Source organism: Centruroides sculpturatus, unplaced genomic scaffold (genome assembly GCF_000671375.1).
Source record: "Centruroides sculpturatus isolate CEXI.00-Female unplaced genomic scaffold, Cexi_2.0 scaffold135, whole genome shotgun sequence".
In the NCBI taxonomy this organism is placed as follows: Eukaryota; Metazoa; Arthropoda; class Arachnida; order Scorpiones; family Buthidae; genus Centruroides; species Centruroides sculpturatus.
In genome coordinates, this window is record NW_019384343.1 from 764,461 (window position 1) to 790,655 (window position 26,195).

A 26,195-nucleotide genomic window follows, 5' to 3' on the forward strand; every position below is an offset into this window, starting at 1 on the left:
ATAAATTTATGTTTTAGGATAAGATAATAGGAAATCATTTAAAATGTTTTTTCACCGTCTTTCAATTGTCTTATTTCGTACGGAAGGATTTTTTTTCGTCCTCGAGATCTGTTCGCGTTGTTGCGATGTTTGAATCGATAATACTATAATTAATTCTAAATAAGAATGCAGTTTACCAATGTTTTGTCATACGTCAACTGGAAAAATAGAAGAATATTTAACATTAATTTCAAATTAAGCGAATAGTTTATATATTTAGCGTTCTTGAGACTGCGCCCACTCGGTCCTACCCTAGATCCGGCCATAGTTAAGGTAAACACGACATTCAAAAATAATCCAACATTACAGTTATAATGATCGCAGTGTTCGTCGTAAGTGCAGTAAGATCGTAATCGAAGAAAAAACTTACTTCAATAATCTTAAGGGCGTATTGGTAAGAACCAGCTAAATCGGGCCAAGCTAATTGTCTCCAAAACTCTTTTATCTATTTAATAAATAAACAAATAAATACATGTTTTTAAAATATTTACGTGGAAAACTAATGCCATAAAATTCCGCGTGTACTTACTTGCGCAAAACATGTCGTAACATCAATTGCCGATGTACTACATTTAACGTAAGAATCCATGAATGTTACCTTAAAAAATAAAGCGTAGTATTAATAATAATTACTGTATTTGTTAATTGAATTAGTTTAATTTTCTGTACTATTATGCTCAAACAATACGCAATATTAACAAATTCTTGACATTTTCAATAATCTTCAACTTCTCTGTTCGAGACGAGGAATACGCAAGAAAAAGTGACAATCTGAATGTATTACTGTATTTTTAAGACGACAAAATGGCATTCTATGTAAAAACATGGCTCAAAAGAATCATTCATAGAATATTATATTATTTTACCGTTATTTACATTTATCAATGGACTGTATATTTTCAACTACCTCTATCTTTGTTTGCCATGTTGTGAAACCATAAAAAATGACGCTGACAAACTTTACTTTTGTAATTCGTGTGTCAATAAATTATATTAAGCTATACATTTTAAAATACTACGCTGTTATCGGTAGAAAAAACCTACCAGATTTACGTGTCGGAGTGAAGAAAGAAACGCCCAATGGCTAGAAATGCTGCATAAAAATGGCAACTCTTGCTCTTCAAAATACAGATTTTTTTCATAAATGAGGACGTTTGACAACTTTGAATAAATTAATGGTTGTGAAAAAAGGCAAATTTAATGCGCTTTTTGAAATAAAGACATTAACAAATTTTACAAAATTCGTAACTATTGACACGTACTTTTTTAAAATACAGTAATAGTTTTTAAGATGAAAATTTTACTATTAAAAATACGACTTTTATAAATTACAAGTTCTACTAGAAACCAAGTAAATTTGCTATTTGATGTCAGTTTTCCTTCTAAACGATTCTTGATTTTTTTACACTAAAAGCAGAATGCTTCTCGCTAATTAATTAATAATCATGCAACAGGTTTATGGATATTTTGACACGCTTTACATATATTGTAATTTCACAAAAAAATGTTTAAATGCTTACCTTCTACAGCGAAGCATTAAAATATATGGAATAAATTAAAATCGTTTTTAAACATGTTACGAAACTAAAAATAATGTATGGATAAATTAGAAATATATTTACTTTATCCAACTCTACAGCTTTCTTAATTCTCTGTCTGGATTTTATTTTGGCAATTTGAAACCATTGACGAACAGAATTGGAAAACCATAGATAAAAGTTTGTAATGGATAAATGCTTTCTTTCTCTGTTAAAAGAACATAAATTTATGTTAAAAAATTTCTCTTCCAAACAATTTGTAAGTGTAAAGGAATTCTAACTCTTACTCTAAAGGAAGATTTTCTCTGAATCGTGAAAATTCCTGAAGGGCCATGTACAGTTCGAACATCGATGTTCCCATCGTAAGCACGTTAGAAGTCGATCTGCTTAACGAGTTTGTTTCCGACACCTGATTACACACTTGTTCCACCTGATTACCGAAATTTTTCTCTGCCATCTAGAAACAATTTTTTCGCATCAAATTTCTGTCTTTTAATAAGTTAAATTTGTAGCCTATTTTATATTAATACACGAACCTCATTCTGTAGCCTAATTGCTACATCATCTGAGAGCTTGCATTTATTATAACAATAAAAATCATTTTAAAATACGAAAATAATAATTCGAAAGAAAGGGAACTTACCAGTTTTTCGATCTGCTTGTATGTCACCATTGCATAATTTACACCAACAATGCTAATAAAAAATAATAAAATTCATAAATAATTGCATTTGTAAATGGCGAATTCGTAACGAGTCTATTGTTTATGACACTTATTGTTAGATTCAAGCATTGCCACTTTAAAACACTGTATCGACTTCGGTGCAACCGGATAAAACCATAAAGGTTGGTTCACACTATACGTATGTACACCTCCTTCCAGTATAGCGTTAACGTAGCAATAACTGTTTTCAGAAAGTAAATATACATGCCGCATTGCGTAGCCATTCGGCCTATACATTTTAACGACGTTTTAGATCATTGATAAATCCTTTATAGTTTAATTAGAGCTAGTAATAATCTAAACTATAAACTATCTTTTCTTACCTTTCAAACAATTGGTTGTAGTAAAGTAATCCTTCTTGAATGTCTTTATTCAGAATATGTACTAAATCTAACAGATTTTGAAGAGAAATATCTTTTTTCTGAAACAAATACATTTTCTGTTATACAAATTCAATGTAAATAGTTTTAAACTTAAAACTCACCTCGGATGTCGTTTGTTCGTACCATGTATGAAAAGATTCTCCAGTTCCTTTCTAGCAAAATGTATTTTATGCTTGTTATACGACAAACTCTTAAGAAAAAAAGAATAGAGAAGAAATAAATACCTTTAATGAATTTATAACTTCCACGTGAAGTTCGTGTCTGAAGGGACAACACCATTTAAATGCTTGCAAATTGTGAATCAATGACAGGCATCTGGAATGATTGGCAGAGAAATCTTCAGAAACGTCTGAATAATTTGTGAATGTTTTACAGAGTGTTCGAAATATTGTAAAACGGTATTCGATTTGATAAAGTTTAAAATTTTTTTTTATTTATTTAAAATTGAAATGGAAGGTAAAGTTTTCGAAGCTACGAAAAGTAAGAAACACTAGAAAGATTCTTGTGCCTAAAATTTTTGAAAGTAGACAAGTTCTCTTCAAAAATGATAAATTTAACTACAGAATTTTTGTTTCTCCAATCCTTAAATTGGATATAGGCCTACATTTTATAATTTCATCCATCTTCAGAGCAAATTACGAGATTTATTTTTTACGTATATTCAAAAAACAAATTTTTAAAAAGATTTTTATGAATATTTCTAGAGACTAACCAAAATGTTGTTTTCGAAAAAATTATTATAAAAAAGCCGTATATAAAATGTATACGTCGTTCCGAAATGGATTTTGCATTAGGGAATCGATCAGCTTTCTTACTGCACCATACTTTACGTAAATCTTAAAACAGTTATAAAATGTGCATTAATGGTGTACAAAAAAGTATATTTTCATTTCAGGTGTATTCATTTGGTTCGAACGGTGCATTCCTTTGTGTCAAATTAATGTCATTACTACGCTTTCTCACGATAAAACAATGAGAATGACGTCAATTTGACGTAAAGGCGTACATCGTAAGCCTAAATTATATACCTAATTTTTAGGATTTTATGCGTTATGCTGATAAAACAGTCTTACTTGAGCAAATGAACTAATTTGTTCTGCGCTTGTTCATTAGCCGGTGGAAAGAGCTCTCGATGTTTCTGCAGCACTTCCAGACAATAATCCAAAAACATATTGAAAGAATCCGCAACCGCTGCCTCCTAATGTACAGTTTAATCCGTTATTTGTTTATTAATTTTTTTAATGGAATGCTAAGACCGGAAATCGTTACCGACCTCGTCTCTAGATAAAGGATTTTCGATATCTCCCCAAGACTTGTTAAAATCTTCCAAAAGTTGATAAAGTAGAGCATAATCGAGCGATACCTCCATGTGTTTTCGACTATACGTGACCCAACGGCTGCAATTATTATATTTTAATTTATATATAACTATTAATAATTTATAAGAAACAATAGAAGGAAACTTTCTCTTACCACATCGCCTGTTGTAATTCGGTAAGATCTCCTTGAATAGCGTGTTGATGCAGAATAGTCAGTGCCGCTTGCGATAAATCTCCCGCCCACTCGGAAGTCGGTCCCTAAAATAAAAGAATTTAATGAATATTAACACGAATTTTTAAATAATGCTGCGAAATATTTAATAATATCTACCATGTAGATATTAAATCTACCTATCCAGCTTTCAAAGATTTCATTGTGCCGAGGAATTTTGAGAGCTAAATGCACTAAGAAAAGTACTCGAACCGTAAATGCTAAACGTTTGAAGTTTAATCCTCACTAGGTTACTTATTTTACACTTTATTCCTCAATTTTCCCTGTGGATACTAAAAACTCCTATTTTAATCATTCTGGTTTCGGCCAGGACAACGTGGAGGCTATAAGGTGACGAGGAACAGATTCGTCGTATAAATTATAACTTTATTTCTGTACACTAAAAGTATACAAATTGCCTTTCAATAGCGAGTCTTTAATTTCGGTTCGACTTAGTACTTGACAATTCTATCAATCGTAGTATCGCTTTTACGTAACCACCCTAATATTAATGCTATTAATAATCGATAATTTCTTTTTCTGAAGAAAAATTCAAAAATATCCACGTAACAAAAGTTACATTAATAGAAAGCATTACACAATCTAACAAATCAATATATTAATGACCAAAATTGAAACCGGGAAAAGACGAGTAAAATGAAGCATGAAATTTTTACGAAGCCCCAGAAGAAACGGAGTGAGACCAAATAAATGTTGCCATATGCGACAATATTCTTATATACATTGTTTGTTGCAGGAAATGCCAGAGAAGTCGTAGGGAAAATATATAACATACAAGATTAGGAAGGTTGAATACATCTGAAAGTCCCTCCTCCTCCTAGATGATCCTTCAGGCTTATTGCAATCAAGCCTATTGTTTCAACCATTGTTTGGTTGAAAAACTTCATGTACTGTAGATAATCTCGCTTTCTGTTGTATTACAGGTATATTACATCGTGTTAAAATTTGTCATGGCTGCTGAAATATCAAATCTGTTTACTTTTACTTTAAACGAACTTCCTTCCTAGCTTTTGCATTGTATCTACTCTTCTTCTGGTACTTTGCTGGTAGAAATGTATCACTTTCTATTTGTGATACGAGGATTAAATGAAATAAGTTTTATCCTGATTTGCTTTTCTCCATTTTGGATGCTTTCTTTGCAAGATGAAATAATGTCGTCAAAGCGCGATCATAATTTTTTGAGAATTTAATTAATATTTTATACATTGTTGCCTCTCAGCTTTAGGGTGCGCATCCCTGTGTTCTAGTCAGAACAGAGTGACCCGTTTTTAACCGGAGAGCCACATATTAATCCCAGTTCTTTTGAAATAAAGAGATAAGGTAACGCAACACTTGGGCGATCTGCCAAGGGAAGACCCGGGAGGATTTTTTATGGGATACTGGGCCATACTTAGGTGTTAGACGTGAGAAAACCTGAAAAACTCCACGTGGCCAACTTTTTGGCGAGACGCGAACCCACGACCAATTAGCGTTCAGTGGCCGTTCTCCAGTGTTCTCGGCCGCTAGTGGCACCTTATTTCAAATACCGCAAGATTGCGTGATCTACTGTACTGTACATTGCTTAAGTGAATACATTTAGCGTACATACGCTATTAATACAGAAAAGTCATAAAAGATTATTTTCTCAGTACACTGCATTCTTAAATTACAACGAATTTTTGTTCTCGTTTCTTCTATTTTTCAAGTAAAAAGATAACTCTTGAAATAACTTATTAGTCAGATCTCTAGAAGCCACCGTAACGAATGTGTCCCGGGACAATGTCCCCTTATGGACTGTTTCTTCGAAACCGACTCTTTGTTACGCTGAAATGATCGCCTGACGTCATTATTGATATTTGAAACACTAATAAATCGAGAATAATTAATGTTTGCAATCTAATACATATTCATTCGACACTCGAAAAGTTCTATTGTAAATTAATGTAACTTAAAACTACTCGTACGAGAAAGCGAGTTTTTTCACGATAGTTTCTGTCTCAAACGCTTTACTGAAATAACATTTAAAAAAATTAAGTTAAATAGAACTTAAACAGAGAAAATTGCTTTCTTAATTGTGTAAAATGCGAAAAAAAGTAATTTAAATATTAATGTTTTAAAAAACCTACGCATTATTGATTCTTTTGTTCAAGTAAAAGAATGCAAATTATGTAAAATTTGTCAATACGCTATCGAAAAGACTAAAGAATACAGATTAATTGTTTAATTATTCATTAATAAATGCTGTAATCCCTTTCAAAGTAAAAAATTTAATACATTTTTTCGTTAATATCAATCAACTGGAAGAAAATTTAATCAGAAATTAACTTTTTTGTTACATAATCAAAATTATTACAAATAAAAATTGAAAAATGATAAATGATTTTTAAATTAATTATTTGTATGCTTTTTTCGGTGTGTTTTCATTTTCAGGCTGATAGTTGATCCGGATTCGAGTATGACCAGCTGGGTGGTCACGTGGAGCTTTTGGGGTTTCTTTACGTGTCTAACACCCGAATAAGGTCACTTTCCCGTAGTCGATCGCGACTCCTCCTTTGGCAGATCGCGCACGTAGTGTTTCAAGACCGACCAGTTGCCTGGTAAAAACTTTTCAAAAATCTCCAGTAAACTGATGATACGCAGTAAATCGGGCGATAAAAAATAGTTAGTGTTATTTGCAGCAATGCGGGCTTAATTTAATTCTATTTAAAGTTTATAGCGAGAAAAAGTATCCAATAACAGGTTAATTGTAACGCGGATTCGTCTTTGCCTATCGAATCTTGACGATATTCAAACGGTTCAATTACTTTTACCGTCGCTGCTTATAGTTGTAAAATTTATTTAATTCTGTAAGTTTTTATCCCGTTCTACAATTTTACGAACGCGTTGATGTGGAAATTGAATTTTAAGATTATTTTAAAATTTTCTTCTTCATAAATCAATCAGGTTTATGAAAAAAACTTTTTTTTAACTTGTTTTATGGAGAAAACAAAAACAGTTTGTGTCCAAAATTAATATAGTCCTCAGCTCTATTTTTTATGTTCTCGTGTACCATTAGCTCTTCATTTAATGCGGATTATAACATCGTTCCGAAGACACTTTAAACTTTAAATGAAACGCTGGTTATCAGCTAAGCTGATTTAAATTTATTTTTGAGAATTTTAGCTGAAATTGTTTATTTTCTGATGCACTTAAAAAAGATGACAAAGGAGCCCGAGGTAGAGCGGGCTTTTTTTTGAAGAAATAAAATACGTAAAATGTACCTTTATGAATAAAAAGTAGTCTAAAACATTTAATCTTTTCTTAGTAAAAATAATATCAATTTTAATAATCAATTTTACCACTACCACCCCTTAGTCTCGCGAAAAATCCCTAGCTTTTTTCCCTCTCGAGGGCCGTGTTTGCATCACGCAGCCTACTCTGTGATTAGCCTACATATTCTTGTATGCCTCATCTCTATTTCGCACAAATAAAACTGGGTAAAACGAGTCACCCTAAAATCGAGGTAGTAGTCGAATAAATTTTTTAATTTGTATTTTTGTATGTTTATAAGTCGAGTGTATTTTTTATATATGAATTTCCTTGGCATTTTTTCGGTTACACAACATACATACATGAAAGACATCGGCCTTATGCAAAGTGTTTAGCCGGCAGAAAAAAGGGTAAGGGATAGGGGAAGAAGGGGGGAGAGGCGATAGACAGTAGAGCAAGGCTACTATACCCTCTATGCGAGCAGTTTTAGGTTGCGAGGCCGTAGTTCCTCGGAGGATCTAAAAGAAAATCCGAGTGTAGCGAACACCACTAATTCAGTGCCGCCAAGAATAGCTAAGTGTAGAAGTTAGTGCCAAGTGGCGGTTACTATGAAGACTTATATCTACTTAATACTAATAATACTAAACGCTAGCGCGAATTTTAATACTATGAACAGCTAGGCATAGTCTGAAAACGAGCGCAACGACAAACTAGACTAGACGAACGGACCGACAGAAGACAAACGAGCAAGACCCTAAATTGTTTATTTATTATTATTATTTTTTTTTTTAAACATCAACTCACTCACTAACTAAACTAACCTATCATAACCTAGGACAAACCTAACCAGACGACTAAAGCTAACAAACCCTAATCTAATTTAACCTAACCTATCGTAACCAAACTGGAAACCAAGCCGAGTCCCTAATCTAACGTCAACTAGGACTAACTTAAACTAACCGAATTTAGACCGAAAAAAGACGGAAAATAAGGATTAAAATACAAAGTTAAAAGGCAGGTATATACCGACGGTTGAGACAAAGCGAGGGAAAGCTAATTGCCATCTGTGCCCCCGGAGTGAATACTCTCGAGAGCCCCCCTTAGGGATACGAACGTGAGTAGATAATGGAACATTGTACGCGTGCGAATGAGTTGGTGTGGCCAGTTGTACCCTTCGAGAATAGGGATAGTTTAATGAGAGCTGCTAATGTGATTGCACCTATTGCAGCGAAAAACTTAGTGAAGCTATGTTTGGTCCTCCCGAATACCACAATCGCAGTGTAAATTGTTCCCGAGGTTAAATCTATGCAAGTATTGCTTACACAAGTTTATTTTTATTTTCTGTTTTGGAACATTAGAAGATTCCGACTAACGAGGAGGTTATTCGGATCTCCTTCCTCTCTGGTGACTAGTCTTTTACTTTTTATATTTTCCGAAATACCTTGTTTGACCTTTTATTACTAAAGTAGTTGGCGTGTCAAAGAAGCGTAAAATTGCTGCCGCATCGATTCGAGTTATCTATATAATTTGACTTGTGTCAGTTTAATAAGTATAAATAGTTGTTCGATAAATATTGTTTGCTTCATATACGTGTAATAAATTAGGGTATGTTTTCAAATAAAAGAAATTAAGAAAATAACATATGATTAAGTTAAAAATAAATGACTAATTAATCTAGAAATATAATAGTTGCATTTTATTTATTCATTTATGTATAACAACTAACATATAGGTAAATACAAAGCAGATTCTCAATAGCCGAGCATCCCTTATTAACATTATGTTTATCCCCTCCTACTTTCCTTTATCTCTCTTACCATTATCCAAGTAGCTCCTAACAAATTCTCATTTTACTCTTAAATTATAATCATTGTAATCTAATTGTTTCTCTCAAGAGAGTTTCACAGAAAAGAGCAACTCTTGGAAAAAGCTATTATGTAGTGGAACTGACCTTTATGCGGCAGAAAAAGTTAGTTCTACCCACGAAACTTTTAAAATAATAATAATAATAATAACTCTCCCGTGGTCACCACCTGGTCGTGGTGGGAGAGCCAAGTAATTTTACTGAACCATAGAGCAATGCAGGCTGGAGCACAAGCTCCTTGTAGGGACACCCATGCCAGTAAGGTCTATGGGGAGAAATGAAGCAAAGAGTGACCAAACCCACATTCTGTGGAGATAGTTATCATGGTAGTAACCAGATCAAAGTGTGATACCGGATCGGACGTCGCCCAGGTTAACAAGGTCCGCGTTCGTGGGTTAGGCAGAGGCTCACGTTCGAAAAATAGGCCGCAGTCTCCCTTGGTTACCGGTGGCGAAAGCAGGCCGGCTCAAGCACGGCTACTGCAATGCCCTCAACAGATGTGAGGAATCAACCTACTCCCTTGGTTACCGGTGGCGAAAGCAGCGCGGCTCAAGCACGGCTACTGCAATGCCCTCAACAGATATGAGGAATCAACCTAGCCTTGGTGTTTCTGCAGCAATTCATCCACAGACCAGAAAGGCTGGAAAACCACGCCAACGGATGAAATGGACAACAGAAATGAACGAGTTTATCATCCGCACTTACTACACCATCACAAGACTCGAAACAAACATGACAGCATACAGACAACAACTACACCACATATTCACACAACAATATCCTCACCTCACTGTCACCGAACAAAGGGTTGTTGATCAAAAACGAACAATTATACACAACAACCTTATCCCACAAACAACACTTGAACTTATCAAACAACAGGTTGCTGATCAAATACATCAACAGACAGAAACATTTAACATTATTAATGAAGATCACGTAACCTATCAGGTTAATCCAGCAACAAGCATTGATAATAGCACACATACAACAACTACAACTAATGATACTACAGGCACTTTCCTCATCCATCACTGATAACGTAGACATAGAATTAATTAATACGCTCTCACTTATATTTCAGGAAACACTCACTAAATATACAGGTACAGATCCTACACAAAGACCACGAATACCAAAAATCAACATGTCAGAGGTAGTAGGAAAAACATTAAATTATGTAAACATTCACTTACTACCAAACTACATTTGTTCAATTTCTACACTCTCAGACATTCATACATTAGTTTATACTGGGGCAGTCACAGTAGTAACACACCGTGGTCTGAAAATACAATCGCAGACAGACACACACAAAACAATTCTATCACAAGCCTGCCTGGCCTAGAAACACAAATAAGTGACATTAGACAGCAATTAGGCAGGCTGGCACAATACACTAAAAACAACATAACACCCAAATTAAAAAAACAACTCAACATTTTCATGAACATCACAACACACACATTACAGAATACATCGATACACTAAAACAAAAACTCGCAGCCAAAGCACAGACTCAAACGATACAAAACATGTACACTACGAAAACAACAAAATAAATTATTCACAAACAATGAAAAACTTTTCTACAGACAAATCAGTACCAAAACAAACACTGATACACAGCACAGTGGCACACCAACACAAGAAGAACTCACAACTTATTGGTCTTCTCTTTGGTTCAATGCTGCTACACACAATGCTGATGCAGGCTGGATCGAGGAGGAGAACAGAAACCTGCACAACATACCAACTATGCCTTGTGCTGAAATAAACATACACGTCATCCACTACGCTGTTAACAGAACACACAACTGGAAGACACCTGGTGTGAACAACATTCACAATTTCTGGTACAAAAAGTTTACATCGCTGCACCAGGAACTAGCTAAACATCTAACACACATCATCATCAATCCACAAAACATGCCAAAATTTCTTACTCACCTACATGAAACCTAAAAACAACAACACCACAGACCCCACACAATACAGACCAATTACATGTCTTCCAACACTCTACAAATTATTGACATCCTGTATCACAAACAAAATATACAAACATGTTGAAGAACACGACATTCTTACAGAACAACAAAAAGGTTGCCGTAGAAATCATAGGGGATGCAAAGAACAGTTACTCATAGATTCAGTCATTTTATGGCAAGCACACAAACAACACAGAAACATACACATGGCATATATAGACTACAGAAAAGCATTCGACAGTGTTCCACACAGTTGGCTGCTACATATTCTACACATGTACAAAATACATCCATCACTCATTGCATTCTTCCAAAACACTATGCAGCACTGGAGAACAACACTCATCTCAGGGTTAGTAACACTTCCATACAAACAAACGAAATATTCATTAGGAGAGGAATTTTTCAAGGAGATTCCTTGAGTCCTCTCTGTTCTGCCTAGCCCTGAACCCATTATCCAACATGTTAAACAACACACAATATGGCTACAATATCAGACACGAAAAAACAACACAGTTTACGCTGTCACATCTCATGGACGACATAAAACTATATGCATCCACACAAAAACAACTTATCAGCAGTCCTACAAATCACACACTCATACACCAAGGACATACAAATGGAGTTTGGCTTAGACAAATGCAAAAAACTTCACATAGAAAAAGGAATCCTGTAGAAAGAAGATTTTGCACTTGGAAATGGAGATGTTATTGAATCCATGGAAGAGGGCGAGTTTTACAAGTATTTAGGATTCCAACAGGCCAAACTAACAGAACATACACAAATAAAGCAAAGATTAATTAAAGAATACCAAAGTAGGTTAAATGCCATTCTCAAAACACAGTTAAATGCAAAACACACAGTTAAAGCAATAAACACATATGACATCCCAGTACTCACATACCCTTTTGGAGTTATACATTGGACTCACACAGATCTTGAGCAACTCCAAATGAAAACAAGAACACTTACTAAGCATAAACAACATTGGACTCACACAGATCTTGAGCAACTCCAAAGGAAAACGAGAACAACACTTACTAAGCATAAACAACATCATCCTAAATCCGCCACAGAAAGATTAACCCTTCCACGTAAAGATGGTGGACGTGGCCTGATTGACATAGTTAACCTTCACTACAAACAAATACAGTCACTGCGAGAGTTTTTCTATAGGAAACAAGAAACATCACAGTTACATAAAGCAGTAACTCTAGCAGACTCAAATAACACACCACTAAACTTACACTCACATCATACATACAGACATCATGACACAACATATAAAAAGCACAGACACCATCAAGCAATCGTGGGCTCGAAAGGTATTCCACGGCAGGCATCCTGATGACCTGACCCAGGATTTTGTTCACAAAACTGCGTCAAACAGCTGGTTAGATCGGGGATGCCTCTTTGGGGAGACGGAAGGATTCATGATTGCCATACAGGATCGGGTCATAAACACTAAAAACTACAGAAAACACATACTCAAAGATACAACACTCACAAATGACACATGCAGAAAATGTCACATCATGCCAGAAACTATACAACACATCACTTCTGGTTGCAAGCTCTTGGCACAGACAGATTACTTACATAGACACAATCAAGTAGCAAATATAATACACCAAGAGCTTGCAAAGAAACACAAACTGGTAGACATTCACGAATCATACTACAAATACATTCCACAGACAGTATTGGAAAACAACACGCACAAACTACTACGACAGAGCCATAATCACAGATATAACAATTTACCACAACGGACCAGACATCACACTCATTGACAAACACAATAAAATCACATACATTATAGACATAGCCATTCCAAACATTCAAAATGTACAATACACATGCACTGAAAAAATTAGCAAGTACACAAAACTCGCCCAGGAAATAAGGCATCTGTGGAGGATGGATAGGGTGCTTATTGTACCTGTTGTTCTCTCCTGTACAGGTGTAATACCACACACACTACATAAAAGCCTGGGAACATTACAATTGAATAAAAATATATACATCACACTACAGAAGGCCACTATATTGAATACATGCCACATTGTTAGGAAATTCCTGAATACAGACACTGACACACTTATTTAATTTTAGTTCTTGGTTGCTAAGCCTTGACTCTGGTCCGGCATAGTACACAGCCACCGGTGTGTACCGAGTATAACCCACTAAACCCAACATAATAATAACAAAGATATTACTGTGGAAACCGTAATACTTCTTTTATAGATTTCATTATTGATAACGGGATGAACGCTTATACTGTATAAGCAAGAACATCTAATAGTCCTTCACAAACATTGTTTTTTCACCAATAAATTAAAATGAAAATATGTACAGACACATTAAATGCTAACTATAGACCAGTGTTTCTGACCTGTAACGAATCGTCGCCCCCTTCAACGTAGTGTCTCCCCCTTCAATAAAACCGTTACGTAGTATCGCCCCTTCACTGCAAAATTCGGATGCCCAGGGCCAAGGCTAACGCCAAATTCGTGCCGCATCGAATTTGGTTTCTAGGTGGCCGCATTCTAGTGACTAGAATAATGTTATTTGTTTAATTATTGTACGATATAACGAATAAAATATCTAATTATTCTTAATATAATGTTTTACTATATCGCCCAGAAAATTGTTTTTCGCCCCCAAAATATAAATTGTTACTAATCGCCCCCTGAACATGGAAAACGCCCACACGGGGGCGATATCGCCCCCGTTGAGAAACACTGCTATAGACGAACACACGGCGAAATCCATTCAATTATAGCAGTTGCGTTTATAAACTTATGTGACGTTTTAAACTGGCAATTTGCGCCTAATCTTCGAGTAGCCCCGAAAATACAAAGAATTAAAAGATGAACCTACTTGGTGTTGCGATAATTCGTATTCGATAAACATCCAAAGTAGCTCTTGATGTTCCACGACTTCTTTCCAATNTATCCGAAAAAATTCCAGTCAGCAAATTTAAATATTCGCTAGTGCTGTGGCGTTGCAATCTTTGGCTATGTCTTGGGCTACTCCAATATTTTTTTGGTTGATGTGTGTGTTTTAGCTGGCAGCGCTGGCACTTTTGTGTAGTGTTTTTCTGAGGACTGTATGTGGTGCCGAATCGAACGTTTTTGATACTAGATTAGCTTCTAAAGTATAATTTGTTTCTTTTTGTATTTTTCAATATATTTATTTTGTTTGTAAAAATTAAAAAAAATAATTTTTAACGATACAATAGCCACGATTATTATTTTAAAAAGTTTACGTTAGGCTTAACATCGACGAAAATTCAACGCGAAGCGACACGCAGCGGAGAAAAATTTCAACACGGGATAGGTTAATATATTTTTTCGTACATAATCGGTTATCCGAACAACCCCAGTCCCCAATTGATTCGGATAAACGACGCTCTACTGTACTTTCTTTCGTTTTTTATTTTCATTTTTACCATTTCATTTTCGTGGATGTCCCCGAGCGTACAGCCCATAAATCCGGCCCTGGTCTTGGTAATACGAATGCGCAACAAGAATTTTTTAATTTACAGGCTTTTACTGTAACTACGTGCCAAGTCAGAAGATTAGGCCTACAGTATATAACGCCCACCTACGTGAAACCTACGAACAACGATCGCCGATGGGAACATAAAAATGGCCGTAATTCAGAGGTCATTTTGTACGCATTTCAAAGGAAAACGTTGCTGAAAAAAGTGCTCGTCGTTCGCGGGTGGCTGTTGTTGGGAGATTGTACGGTCGAAATCCAATAATGACTTGGAAATTTTCATTATAGAAATGAGAGAAAAATTGTTTAAATATTTACGTAATTAATTAAAAAATGAGGAGAGATTTGGAACGGAGAAAGGATATCGTACCTTCTACATTTTACGTTTTTTTAATTTAATAGAGTATGCTAATTGTTTTCTTAGCTAATATTTTGTTACATTCGGTTTTGCTAAGCCAATTTTTTATTTATAGAAAAGAAGGCTATGTTTTATTTATTTATNTTATAAACTTATGTGACGTTTTAAACTGGCAATTTGCGCCTAATCTTCGAGTAGCCCCGAAAATACAAAGAATTAAAAGATGAACCTACTTGGTGTTGCGATAATTCGTATTCGATAAACATCCAAAGTAGCTCTTGATGTTCCACGACTTCTTTCCAATTGTCCTCGTCCACCGCGCTGCCACGATCTTCTCTCGTACCTAAATTTAATTTTAAGTAAATTTGTCCTTGGACGCTGGATCGGTGGGATCTGCCTTCTAACGGAAACCATTTGGCTAAACCGCAAGACGGGATGTCCTAAAATGCAGTAAATTTATAAAACTAGAAAACGACATAAATAAATAAAACAAGGTAATTATACTCACTTCTAGAGGAATGTTGACGCAACCGAGAAAGTCATCGATGCTCTCTCCCGCGCTGGTTCTGGCAGATTGGGCAATTTGTTTAAAATATCTAAAATAACAAAAGTGTTACATATATAGGTTGCTAACGGAGCTATTGTTTTTTGTATAATGTATAAAATGGTTACACGTACCGACCCAGGCCTTTCAAACCGGATATTTCGTTTAATTTTCGAGCAGCATCGAAAACCGACGATTCGTCATCGTGGTCCCTAAGGAGTAGGAAACGACAACATTAGTTCAATATTGTCCGAAGATTATCTTCGGCCATTCATTGAAATCTAACCGCAAAAAAGAAAAAACGTTCTATTTTCCTGATATTTAGACATAAATGTTCGTTCGGGATGCGCTTCTTTATTATCCAATGTACCGGACAAAAAAATTTGAGGATCTTTTTACTCTTTTCTCAGACAATAGTTGTTATATGAAAAAATATGTATATTGTGTTGTTTTCTCTAGTCTTACAACAACCTCAGCAAGTACTGTACTAACAATTTGTTGCCCATCTCGATCTTATGCACCGAACTGTACTGTACAGTACATCATAAAAATACCTCGAAGCAAAAGCTATATCGAAAGACGTCTCGTTTCGTTTGTATTCCTCTAGTTACATCACACATTTTCTCAACGAGCGTTCGGAATAAGGACGTATACTCAGAAATTCTCAGAATAAAACTTCGCCGTGATGTTTATATAAAACACAGAGAACGTGCAAATGTGATTTCCCATATTGCTAGATCATACATTGCCAATATTGCGCAGCCAGTATTATAAATAGAGCTGAAATTTACTACATTTCCAATATTTACTAGAGAGATCAGGCGACTTCTTTGTTTCCTTATCCGAATGAACGGAGCCTTTGCCCGGCAGTGGCTTCGTTTCTGCGCCATGAGAATTCTTTCAAATCTGCCCAAAAATGCTTGCAAGAACGCATATAACTCTCCTATATGCTCGATGGCAAAAACGTGTAAAAATAAAGAAAAGTATCTTTTTTAACTGGAATTTCTTTCCAAAAATATTCTGAAATTTCAATTCTCGTACATTGGTAAACGCGAGAACTCGTTTATTTGGTTTTAGTCTGGATTTGAATTACGGAAAATAATTGCAGTCTCGTTTACTCATCAAAAGTATATTAATATCGTATAAAATGAGCGAATTATTTTATAAATAATCATAATTTCCCGCTTTCATACAAATTTCTTATTTAATAGGTATAAAATGGACTATTGATAGCCTTCTTTCTGTCCCGACTTTTCGAGATAAGAAGTCAATAGAAATTTCATAAAACCTCACTTTGCTAATGGTTTATCGATTGCCTGAGACAACTTACATTGACGCGATGGCGATAATGAACAGACCTAATTCCAGCTTAAAGATGAGCGAGGACGATAGAGCGAATGATTCAGTCGCGGGTTAAGATGCGAAGGTAAACATTAGAAATGTTACAGCCGCGTCTTACCCTTGTCCATCTCCGAAGTTTTTATATCTATAGTTAGGCTACATTTTAATTTTAGGAACCTTTTTAAAAATTAAAGATTACAAAAAGAACTAAGTTGAATCTGAAGTTTCGCTTTCTAACCAGCAGAAAATCAATTGGGAGAATAAATTACTTGTGAAAAACTCGGGAATTGTATCAATTATTTTTAGGAAAAGATTATACAGTAATTGAAATGGTCCATCAGAATATAAAGGCCTACCGGTGGCTGTACGGATAAAACCAACGAGCGCGAGTAATGGTCACGTCTTTGCGTCTACCAATAGGTGGGTCGCGTGAATTTCTGGGGTTTTTTCACACGCCTAACACCTAAATAAGGATCAGTTTATAATAACGATAATACTAAATTACAAATGAAGCGCGATTTGGAAAGATAATGGAATAAGAGGATAATGTTTTTTTAAACACCGTTTCTAAGTACTGTATTTAAATGCCAGTTAACATGTGTTAAAGACGTTTTAGATAAAAATAATTTAACGTTAATAGAAGCCATAAAACAAAGCGGGTAATAATTGTACAAAATAAGTGGCTAAAGGATAAAGTAGTGATGAAAATTTTAGAAAATTGCCTGTAGACCCCAAAGGCATAATAGAGTATAATTTATTAATTCGCTTTTCTAATTCGAGTAAATTAAAACTAATTACGACGGAAGCGAAGAAATTTATATTAAATAATGGTAATATTGGAATAACGAAATTAAAACTGAAGTTAAAAGGCGTAAAGATGGTTAAAAAAGTGCGCATCTCTTGTGGACTTTCGAGGTTCGATCTTATAATTTGGAAAAATATTTAAAACAAGAATTAATTTTAGTAGAACATTCGATATACTCAATAAAAAATGTGGATGAAGCGGTTAATAAAGACTGATGAAAAACTGGCCTCTAAGTGTTAAACGAGTAAACCCCAAAAACTCCACGTGACCAGTTGGCGGGGGCCGAACCCACGATCCAGTATTTAGTGATTTAATTAACCCACTCCCGTCCGTTGTGTATAAAAATTATTGTTTCGTTTACAACAAGAGGATGGAATCTCGATGAGTCTATCATAGGTCCAAATCTGGTAGAATTAGTAAAGAAAAGAATAGATGAAAACAATTGGTTTAATAGATGATATAATATTAGTAATTAATTATGTACAGTGAATGACATTTTTTCAGTAAAATAGAACAAAACAAACTGCCTCCAAACAACCGTCACTCGCAATAATGGCTTTTGTTTTTTTTTTTCTTTTTTACTGTACGTAAAGTCATACTTATTTATTTTATCTAGTAATGATTGACCCAAATTTTTCTACGTTGTATAAGTTACAGTGAAAAAGGTCATTGAAGGAAAATAAAAAATGGTCGTTGTTCGAAAGTGGTCGTTATTGGAGGTTCGATTGTACTGTACATATAGGAAAAACTGATAGATTATTAAAAAGGTTGGTCTAGAAACTATTTGATACATTTTAAAATAGAAATGTCTGGTTAAATTGAGTATATAATTCTAGACACCGACAAGGATAAGTCAGAAGTCACATTGGAAGTACACGGCTTATCCGAGTATATTTTTAAACTGCAATTTAATTATTCACCGTCGTTTTGAATAAAGACGGATCTCGAACGAGTTTAAAGATGGGTAGAGATGTATCCCCGCTCTCCTTTAAGCTGTAATTAGGACAGTTTATTATTATTATCGAGTCAGTACACGTTGTATTTATACTGGCAAGCATCCGAAGAATAGATTTACTTTACACGGAATAAATATTAAATTAATAACGTTTATTACCAGATATCGAGATGAAGGCGATCGGAACGGATATCTTCAATGTCCCTTCAAATAAAAAGTAAGCAATAAGATTTTTAGATATTTCTTTTGTCTTTAAAATGCGGTAATTAGATTATTTACAGGCGGAAGGTTTCGTTCCATTTGGGACAAAGCGTTTGGGGCTTAACTGTCGTGGTTCTAATGAACTTGGCAGGAAGTGTGTCCGACAGACTGTTACTGCGATTCCTCTCTCTTCTTTTTAACGAAGCGCCAAATTTTCTCAACCTTCTCGGGCTTCCCTTGCTTTTCTCCGCCACTTCGTCTTCCCAACTGTATCTTCTTCCGTCTTCCGTTCCGCTTCCCGGTTGAATGCCTAACATGCAGTAAGGATCACTGTAACCTGAAATTAAATATCTCAGGTTGAACGCTTTTAAATTGTAAATAAACTTTTATAACAGTAATTGAAATTTTCTTTAAAATTAATATTTATTTCCGTTTAAAAATGGTTTAAATAATAAAATTTTATTTACGAACGAACGATTAAAAGTAGCATTTAATCATTCGGTCGTCAGCGTCGTTTTCCATCCGAACGAATAACGATTCTTGGTGGAACTTCACCGTCCCCAATTACGTGTCGGACGTACGAAAAAACTCAGAAAACTTCCCGCCAACCCAAGGCCGATAGCAATGTTTTCAACAATACGGTACGTCGACACGAGGGATAGAAAACAATAGCGATTTATTAAATCCCAGTTTTTACTGTTTACGATCAAATAAGTCACAAGTATTCTCGATTACTTCGTACGGTATGACCTTTCGAGGAAGATCAAAAGTTACGCGCGCCTTCGATCTTCGTCGTTCTGCCGAGTAGTTAATATTCGCACCGAAAACAATTTAATTCGAATGTTTTCCTTCGAAAAATATCCAATTCTTAACATACTAGAAAATTCAATACGAAACTCATAATATTAAAACAATTCCGAAGGTATTAATCAAAGCTTCGCATTATCGTTTATCAAATTATTTTATTTTTTGATACATATTATCGTAAATAAAATATGAACAGCGACGTCATTTTAAGGCTGGTTTGAAGAAATTTGTTAGAGACAAAGGCGATAAAGAACGAAAACAAAACGTTCTGTGCCGTTTAATTTCTAATTGGAGTTATCGTTAATAGATGGCGGCACGAAGAAGTAAGAAAATTAGTATATTTTCCGACGAAACGACGTTAAAAATGTCATTAGGCGAGTCGGTGCGACAATGCGATTATTTGCATTTTTAATAAAAGTACGCGCTTTCATTGTAAGTATTTGTTTTTTCAGATTTGATCCGTTCTTGCCAAAATCGAAATATTTTTTCTTCACTCGATTAAAGGGAAGGCGGATCGAACGATGTAATTACTACTTAAAAGAGGCGATGACCGGCTGCCTACTTTTTCACCAATTGTACCGCGCTTTCAAATATGCCGAAAAACTGGAATAAGCTACCGTCGATACGACGTTCGTTTTAAATTTACCAGAAGTATTTTGTATTGTACTGTACGTTAGAATATAAAGAGGTAAAACTTTCCTTCTGTCGCGACCGCCCCTACGTACGGTAGGTGTAGTTAAAACTGAAATAAAAGCGTACCACATACATTCTCTAGTGGCATAAATACAACAATACGTTTCTCGATAAATCTAATTGCGCCTAATGCGGACAAAGTAAAAAGAAATAGGGGTAAAAGATAGTGGGGGTCGAAAAATCTCGGGAAGTTTTGGGGTGGAGATACGTCGACCGGGAGCCGACATATTACAGTCAAATATATTGTATAAAATAATTTACCGAATTTAGGCGAAATCTACGATAAATTTATGAAAACGTCTAGCGATTCCGGTCTCGCGTCTGGCAACGACGACTGGTTATGAATAAATTAAATAAAGCGAATTACTCACCGTTAGGATCTTTAGCTTCCAGACCTTGAGCTTCTACCACAATCAAATTTAAAACCAGAATAGGAGGCTGAAAAAATAATAGAAATTAAATTATCGACGTCGTTTCCCATAAAAACTTTGGGATGGAAGCCTATTTACGATGCAACCCTTCCCCTTCGTTTCCAGGCTCGAACCCGGAATCAAACTTCTTACGAAGCGCGGTTTGGTCGGAAATTTAAATCTATTTTTTTCGAATAAGAGAAAATCCTAATCCGTAGTAATAACTTATATGTGTTATATATTTGTTTAAACAGAAGATTACGACGTTTAATAAGCTTAAATATTTAAAATAAAGCTTATATTGCGTATACATCGGTATACGTGTTATTAACGACAACGGATTAACGTCTGAATACGTCATAGCCTTTGTGACGATTTGGTAATTCGTCGCAACGAACAATTAGGTCGACCGTCCAGCGCTAAAACTCGCCCGTGGATGCTTTAACAGTTTCGAGTAGGAGTAAGTTGGTCCGAGGCGAGTAAGCCGGTGGCAGAAAGAGACTTTTTCCGGTTATTTATCGATAGAAACTAAGAGAGACCGGGGTTTATGGCAGTATTTATTTAGTTTAATGGGAAAGAAAGGTATTAGAAGCTTACCTGTTCTTCCTGAGCGATGGCAAATAGACGTTTGTGCGTCTCCTGGGACACGCAGAAAGCCTTTTGAGCGTAATCGTATAGATCCTCCGCGTAGACGGAATAATCGCCGCCGTTGGCCCCTATCTTGTGTTTGATGGTGTATAGCACTTCCACGTACAATTCGTCTTTCTGTATCAGAAAAAGAAGCCGCTTTTACCATTTCTCGCGTTACGCGTTACTTTGTGATAATTAAGAAATTTCATTCGATCGTTACGTTTAAAAATCGAAAATTACCGCGGAACATAACAGAGACGAAGAATCAAAGAAAAGTTGACGACTTAATTACGTAACAGCTGTAGCATTAATACATAAAATATTTACTTTCTTTTCTACAAATGCCTATTATTTTTTAAACAATTTTGACGGTTTCGTTTTTCCTCGTGTTTTTTGTATTTTTTCTATTTTATATTCAGCTGATTCAAACGTTTATTATAAAAATATGAAAGCATTTAGGATTCGTTAAGCACTCTTTAATCCCAAACTAAAATGTTCATTGATTCATCTACAAAAATTACCCCCTTAAGGACATCGAGATTTTTGATATTTTATAATCATTAATTTAATTAAACGTAAAAAATACTTAAAACTGAAAAAAACGAAAGAAATGCGTTTATTTTGAAGAAAAAGCTTCAAATTTTATTTTCCTTTGTCTCTCTTTCTGTGAAATATAACACCGATGAGTCATTGTTTACACAGCCCGATGACCTTGAACACAGCTGGAGTCGGATTTCCCGGGCCATTTTCATAGAAATCTCGGGAGGCGATGGGTTTATAGTAGGGTGACTGGAATTTGGCCGTANTATTGGAGGTCGTTTTTGACATCAGAAAGTAGCTTTAAATAACTTTACCGAAGGAAAATTGGTGCACTACTTTAGAACGATGAATGAAATTTGATATCAAACTCCCATTAAAAAACAATTAAAAAACAATAAAGCGTGAAGCGCGCGTCATTAAAGGTTTTTTAAAATCGCGATAAAATTTTTTCGCGCAGTCAAAAAATTTTGAAAAAATTTGGTAACCTAAAAAACATTCCAAAAATTTAAAAAAATTTGGGGGGGCCCAAACGCCCGCGGTTTTCGTAACGCTATGTAACTTGCCCGAGATATCTCGGGATATGGGCTTAAGGTGGTTTACGTAATACGTAATTACTCTCCACGCCTTGCTCGAGTTGGAAATCTGTGGCATTTTGGGCGGTTAATTGATACTCTCCAAGTTATCCAAAAAACAAAATGGCTGACAGTTCTGATTCCGGTATGGATGACGTTTATTTCGCTTCTTCATCTGGTTCACTGTCGCTCTTGGTCAGGGACGGACTTAATTATAAGTCCGTGCCTGACAAAGTTGTAGCGTTTTGTACAGTACATTTAATTTATACGGTGTTTATAAATGTAGTCAGCTGTAGTTTATTTTCTGAATCATTTCTCACTACGGTAGAGAGTCGGTTATCCGAAACGTCAGTTATCCGAAAAAATTCCAGTCAGCAAATTTAAATATTCGCTAGTGCTGTGGCGTTGCAATCTTTGGCTATGTCTTGGGCTACTCCAATATTTTTTTGGTTGATGTGTGTGTTTTAGCTGGCAGCGCTGGCACTTTTGTGTAGTGTTTTTCTGAGGACTGTATGTGGTGCCGAATCGAACGTTTTTGATACTAGATTAGCTTCTAAAGTATAATTTGTTTCTTTTTGTATTTTTCAATATATTTATTTTGTTTGTAAAAATTAAAAAAAATAATTTTTAACGATACAATAGCCACGATTATTATTTTAAAAAGTTTACGTTAGGCTTAACATCGACGAAAATTCAACGCGAAGCGACACGCAGCGGAGAAAAATTTCAACACGGGATAGGTTAATATATTTTTTCGTACATAATCGGTTATCCGAACAACCCCAGTCCCCAATTGATTCGGATAAACGACGCTCTACTGTACTTTCTTTCGTTTTTTATTTTCATTTTTACTATTTCATTTTCCTGGATGTCCCCGAGCGTACAGCCCATAAATCCGGCCCTGGTCTTGGTAATACGAATGCGCAACAAGAATTTTTTAATTTACAGGCTTTTACTGTAACTACGTGCCAAGTCAGAAGATTAGGCCTACAGTATATAACGCCCACCTACGTGAAACCTACGAACAACGATCGCCGATGGGAACATAAAAATGGCCGTAATTCAGAGGTCATTTTGTACGCATTTCAAAGGAAAACGTTGCTGAAAAAAGTGCTCGTCGTTCGCGGGTGGCTGTTGTTGGGAGATTGTACGGTCGAAATCCAATAATGACTTGGAAATTTTCATTATAGAAATGAGAGAAAAATTGTTTAAATATTTACGTAATTAATTAAAAAATGAGGAGAGATTTGGAACGGAGAAAGGATATCGTACCTTCTACATTTTACGTTTTTTTAATTTAATAGAGTATGCTAATTGTTTTCTTAGCTAATATTTTGTTACATTCGGTTTTGCTAAGCCAATTTTTTATTTATAGAAAAGAAGGCTATGTTTTATTTATTTATAGAAATAAAAAAGAGATATGGCTGTTTCTTTTTATATACTGTATATATATATATTCTCAAAACCCTTAGGAATTTTATATATTCTGTTACGCGAGTTTAAAGTTATTTTACAATTTCTAACATTAAAGAATAATTATATTTACAATGATAACTAGTGTTTTCCTACCTAGTTAATTATTAAACGGTGCGATATTCTTTTGTGGCTCTCTCTGAAGTTACATGAATTTTAACCATCTCAATCAATTTTATGTTAACCGGCATCATACTCAGAAAATAAGAAATCAATTGGCGATAAATAAAAATTCTAAAAATATAAACAAACCGAGGAAAGGGCCAGCGCTATTTTGTGCTTTGAATGAAAACAGAATAAATTTGAACATTAGCGATTCACAAAAACGAAAAATAAATATGAAGTGTTAAAATTAATCAAGTTCTATTAAATAAAAGTAAAAAAACCGTGATTGGCGTTACGATGATTGCGAGAAAATCATCTGTAGAATAAAAAACAAACCTTGTTTGGGTTAAATGTAAAAAAAAAAAACAAAAAATTAGTATAATTTATGGAAAGTTATCTAATGAAAGAGGAAGGCAAATCATTAGGGAAAAATTATAAAAAGAAAAGAAGAAAAGAAAAATAAGCGAATATGGCATCTTCCCCTTCGAGTTGGGGAGAGTCCCACCATACACGCTCATCTTTGCAATAATTGTTTAATTATAAATTAAATAATGCATTACAAATCCTCTTCGGGAGTGTAAATTCATCTTTCGAGAAACGTTAAAAACAAAGAAATCGTTCTAACTTTCGAATTTTTCTACAGAAACAACAGAAGAGATTCGTGCGAAAAAATGCATTTCTTACATAATTCAGAAATTTCTCGTAAACAACGAATTGTGATCATTTCAATAGTGCCGGCTTAAATCATTTAAGACTGATGCCAAATATATGAGTAATAATTTAATTTCTTTCCAAACAAACGAATATAAAAAGATGAATTGGATTGATAAAATAAGACAACGCCCGTACATGGGCCATCTACCAAGGAGTTGCCTCCAGAGATAACTTTCTATGGAAAACTTCCCCCGTTTAAGTGTTAGACACGAAAAAACAAAAACGCATCCTCTCGTAGCCAGCCTGTTGGTGGCACGTGAATCCGTGACCAAATTTCAGTGGTTTTATCCACCCGGCCACTGGTGAGTTATAAGATGCCATTAAATAATCCCGTCGTATCAGTTTACTAGTTTCTAGTGTTCGAAACTAAGAAGAAAAACTGTGTTTATGTTCCTTTATTGCCATTTTTATATCACTTGTTTTATTTTTGATTCTATCCTCTCTAAGGGCACTAAGAGGGCCTTTCGATCGTACCCATCATAGGTTTGGCCATGCCTACAATGGAGTCGGCCGATGACAACGTTTGGAATCCAACATATTCGGGATGGACCATTCTCCGGAGAATTCGTGAGTATTTTCGTTCCCCCGGATTTGATCCCGGAGTCCTCGAGAGGATAGGTTGACGCTGAAACCGCCTCGACCTCCGGCAACTTCGCTTCTGTTATCATAAATCAGTTGAAAGTATAGAGATTGAAGATCCTGTTGTGAAATCACATTAAACTCCTCCTAATTGAATATGGTTTATGTATTTTTAGCGGGGTTTGTTATCTTATTGTTATAAAGTTGGAAGAAGTCTATTGTCTACGTGATATCGCTTACATTTTGTAGATATATAAACATTTCATTTTAGTTTAACACTATCAAAATTTAAAAAAGAATGTTTATCATGTTATTTATACTTCGAAAGAATACGCAGTACACCCTGGCTTTAGCCAAGACTCTGGGGATCGGACGGAGACTGTCCGTTTAATTACCCATCAACCGGGGCTGCCCGCAAGGCTCCAAATCGGGGCCGCTCCTCTGGACGATCCTCTATAACAGCCTCCTCAACCTCAACGTTAGTTCTCAGACGGAGGGGAGCCCGCATATCCTTGTCACCATCGTGCTGCTTTCCCACCAAAATCAGGAGGTGCTTCAGGGGTACACCAACAAGTTCCTGGAAAAGGTTGAGAGCTGGAGCACAAGCCATAAGCTGATTATTAACCATGAAAAAAGTAGGTGC

At 35.2% G+C, this 26,195-nt stretch overlaps 1 protein-coding gene across 1 annotated transcript in view; it reads right to left on the bottom strand.

Moving 5' to 3' along the window:
* The window catches only part of LOC111634913 (BAI1-associated protein 3-like), a 31,359-nt gene extending 9,760 nt beyond the window's left edge, over positions 1-21,599 (bottom strand). The window contains exons 1-19 of the mRNA XM_023379748.1: positions 21,537-21,599; positions 20,901-20,967; positions 19,108-19,366; positions 18,988-19,032; positions 15,862-15,939; positions 15,692-15,779; positions 15,417-15,623; positions 4,158-4,261; positions 3,958-4,081; positions 3,758-3,882; positions 2,909-2,999; positions 2,786-2,836; positions 2,625-2,722; positions 2,221-2,272; positions 2,114-2,149; positions 1,865-2,034; positions 1,662-1,785; positions 569-637; positions 410-484 (exon numbers count right to left, since the gene is read on the bottom strand). Coding sequence (XP_023235516.1) covers positions 410-484; positions 569-637; positions 1,662-1,785; positions 1,865-2,034; positions 2,114-2,149; positions 2,221-2,272; positions 2,625-2,722; positions 2,786-2,836; positions 2,909-2,999; positions 3,758-3,882; positions 3,958-4,081; positions 4,158-4,261; positions 15,417-15,623; positions 15,692-15,779; positions 15,862-15,939; positions 18,988-19,032; positions 19,108-19,346 — 1,776 coding nt within the window. The 5' untranslated portion in view covers positions 19,347-19,366; positions 20,901-20,967; positions 21,537-21,599. The remainder of the gene's footprint in view (positions 1-409; positions 485-568; positions 638-1,661; positions 1,786-1,864; positions 2,035-2,113; positions 2,150-2,220; positions 2,273-2,624; positions 2,723-2,785; positions 2,837-2,908; positions 3,000-3,757; positions 3,883-3,957; positions 4,082-4,157; positions 4,262-15,416; positions 15,624-15,691; positions 15,780-15,861; positions 15,940-18,987; positions 19,033-19,107; positions 19,367-20,900; positions 20,968-21,536) is intronic.
* Positions 21,600-26,195: the final 4,596 nt, after the last annotated feature.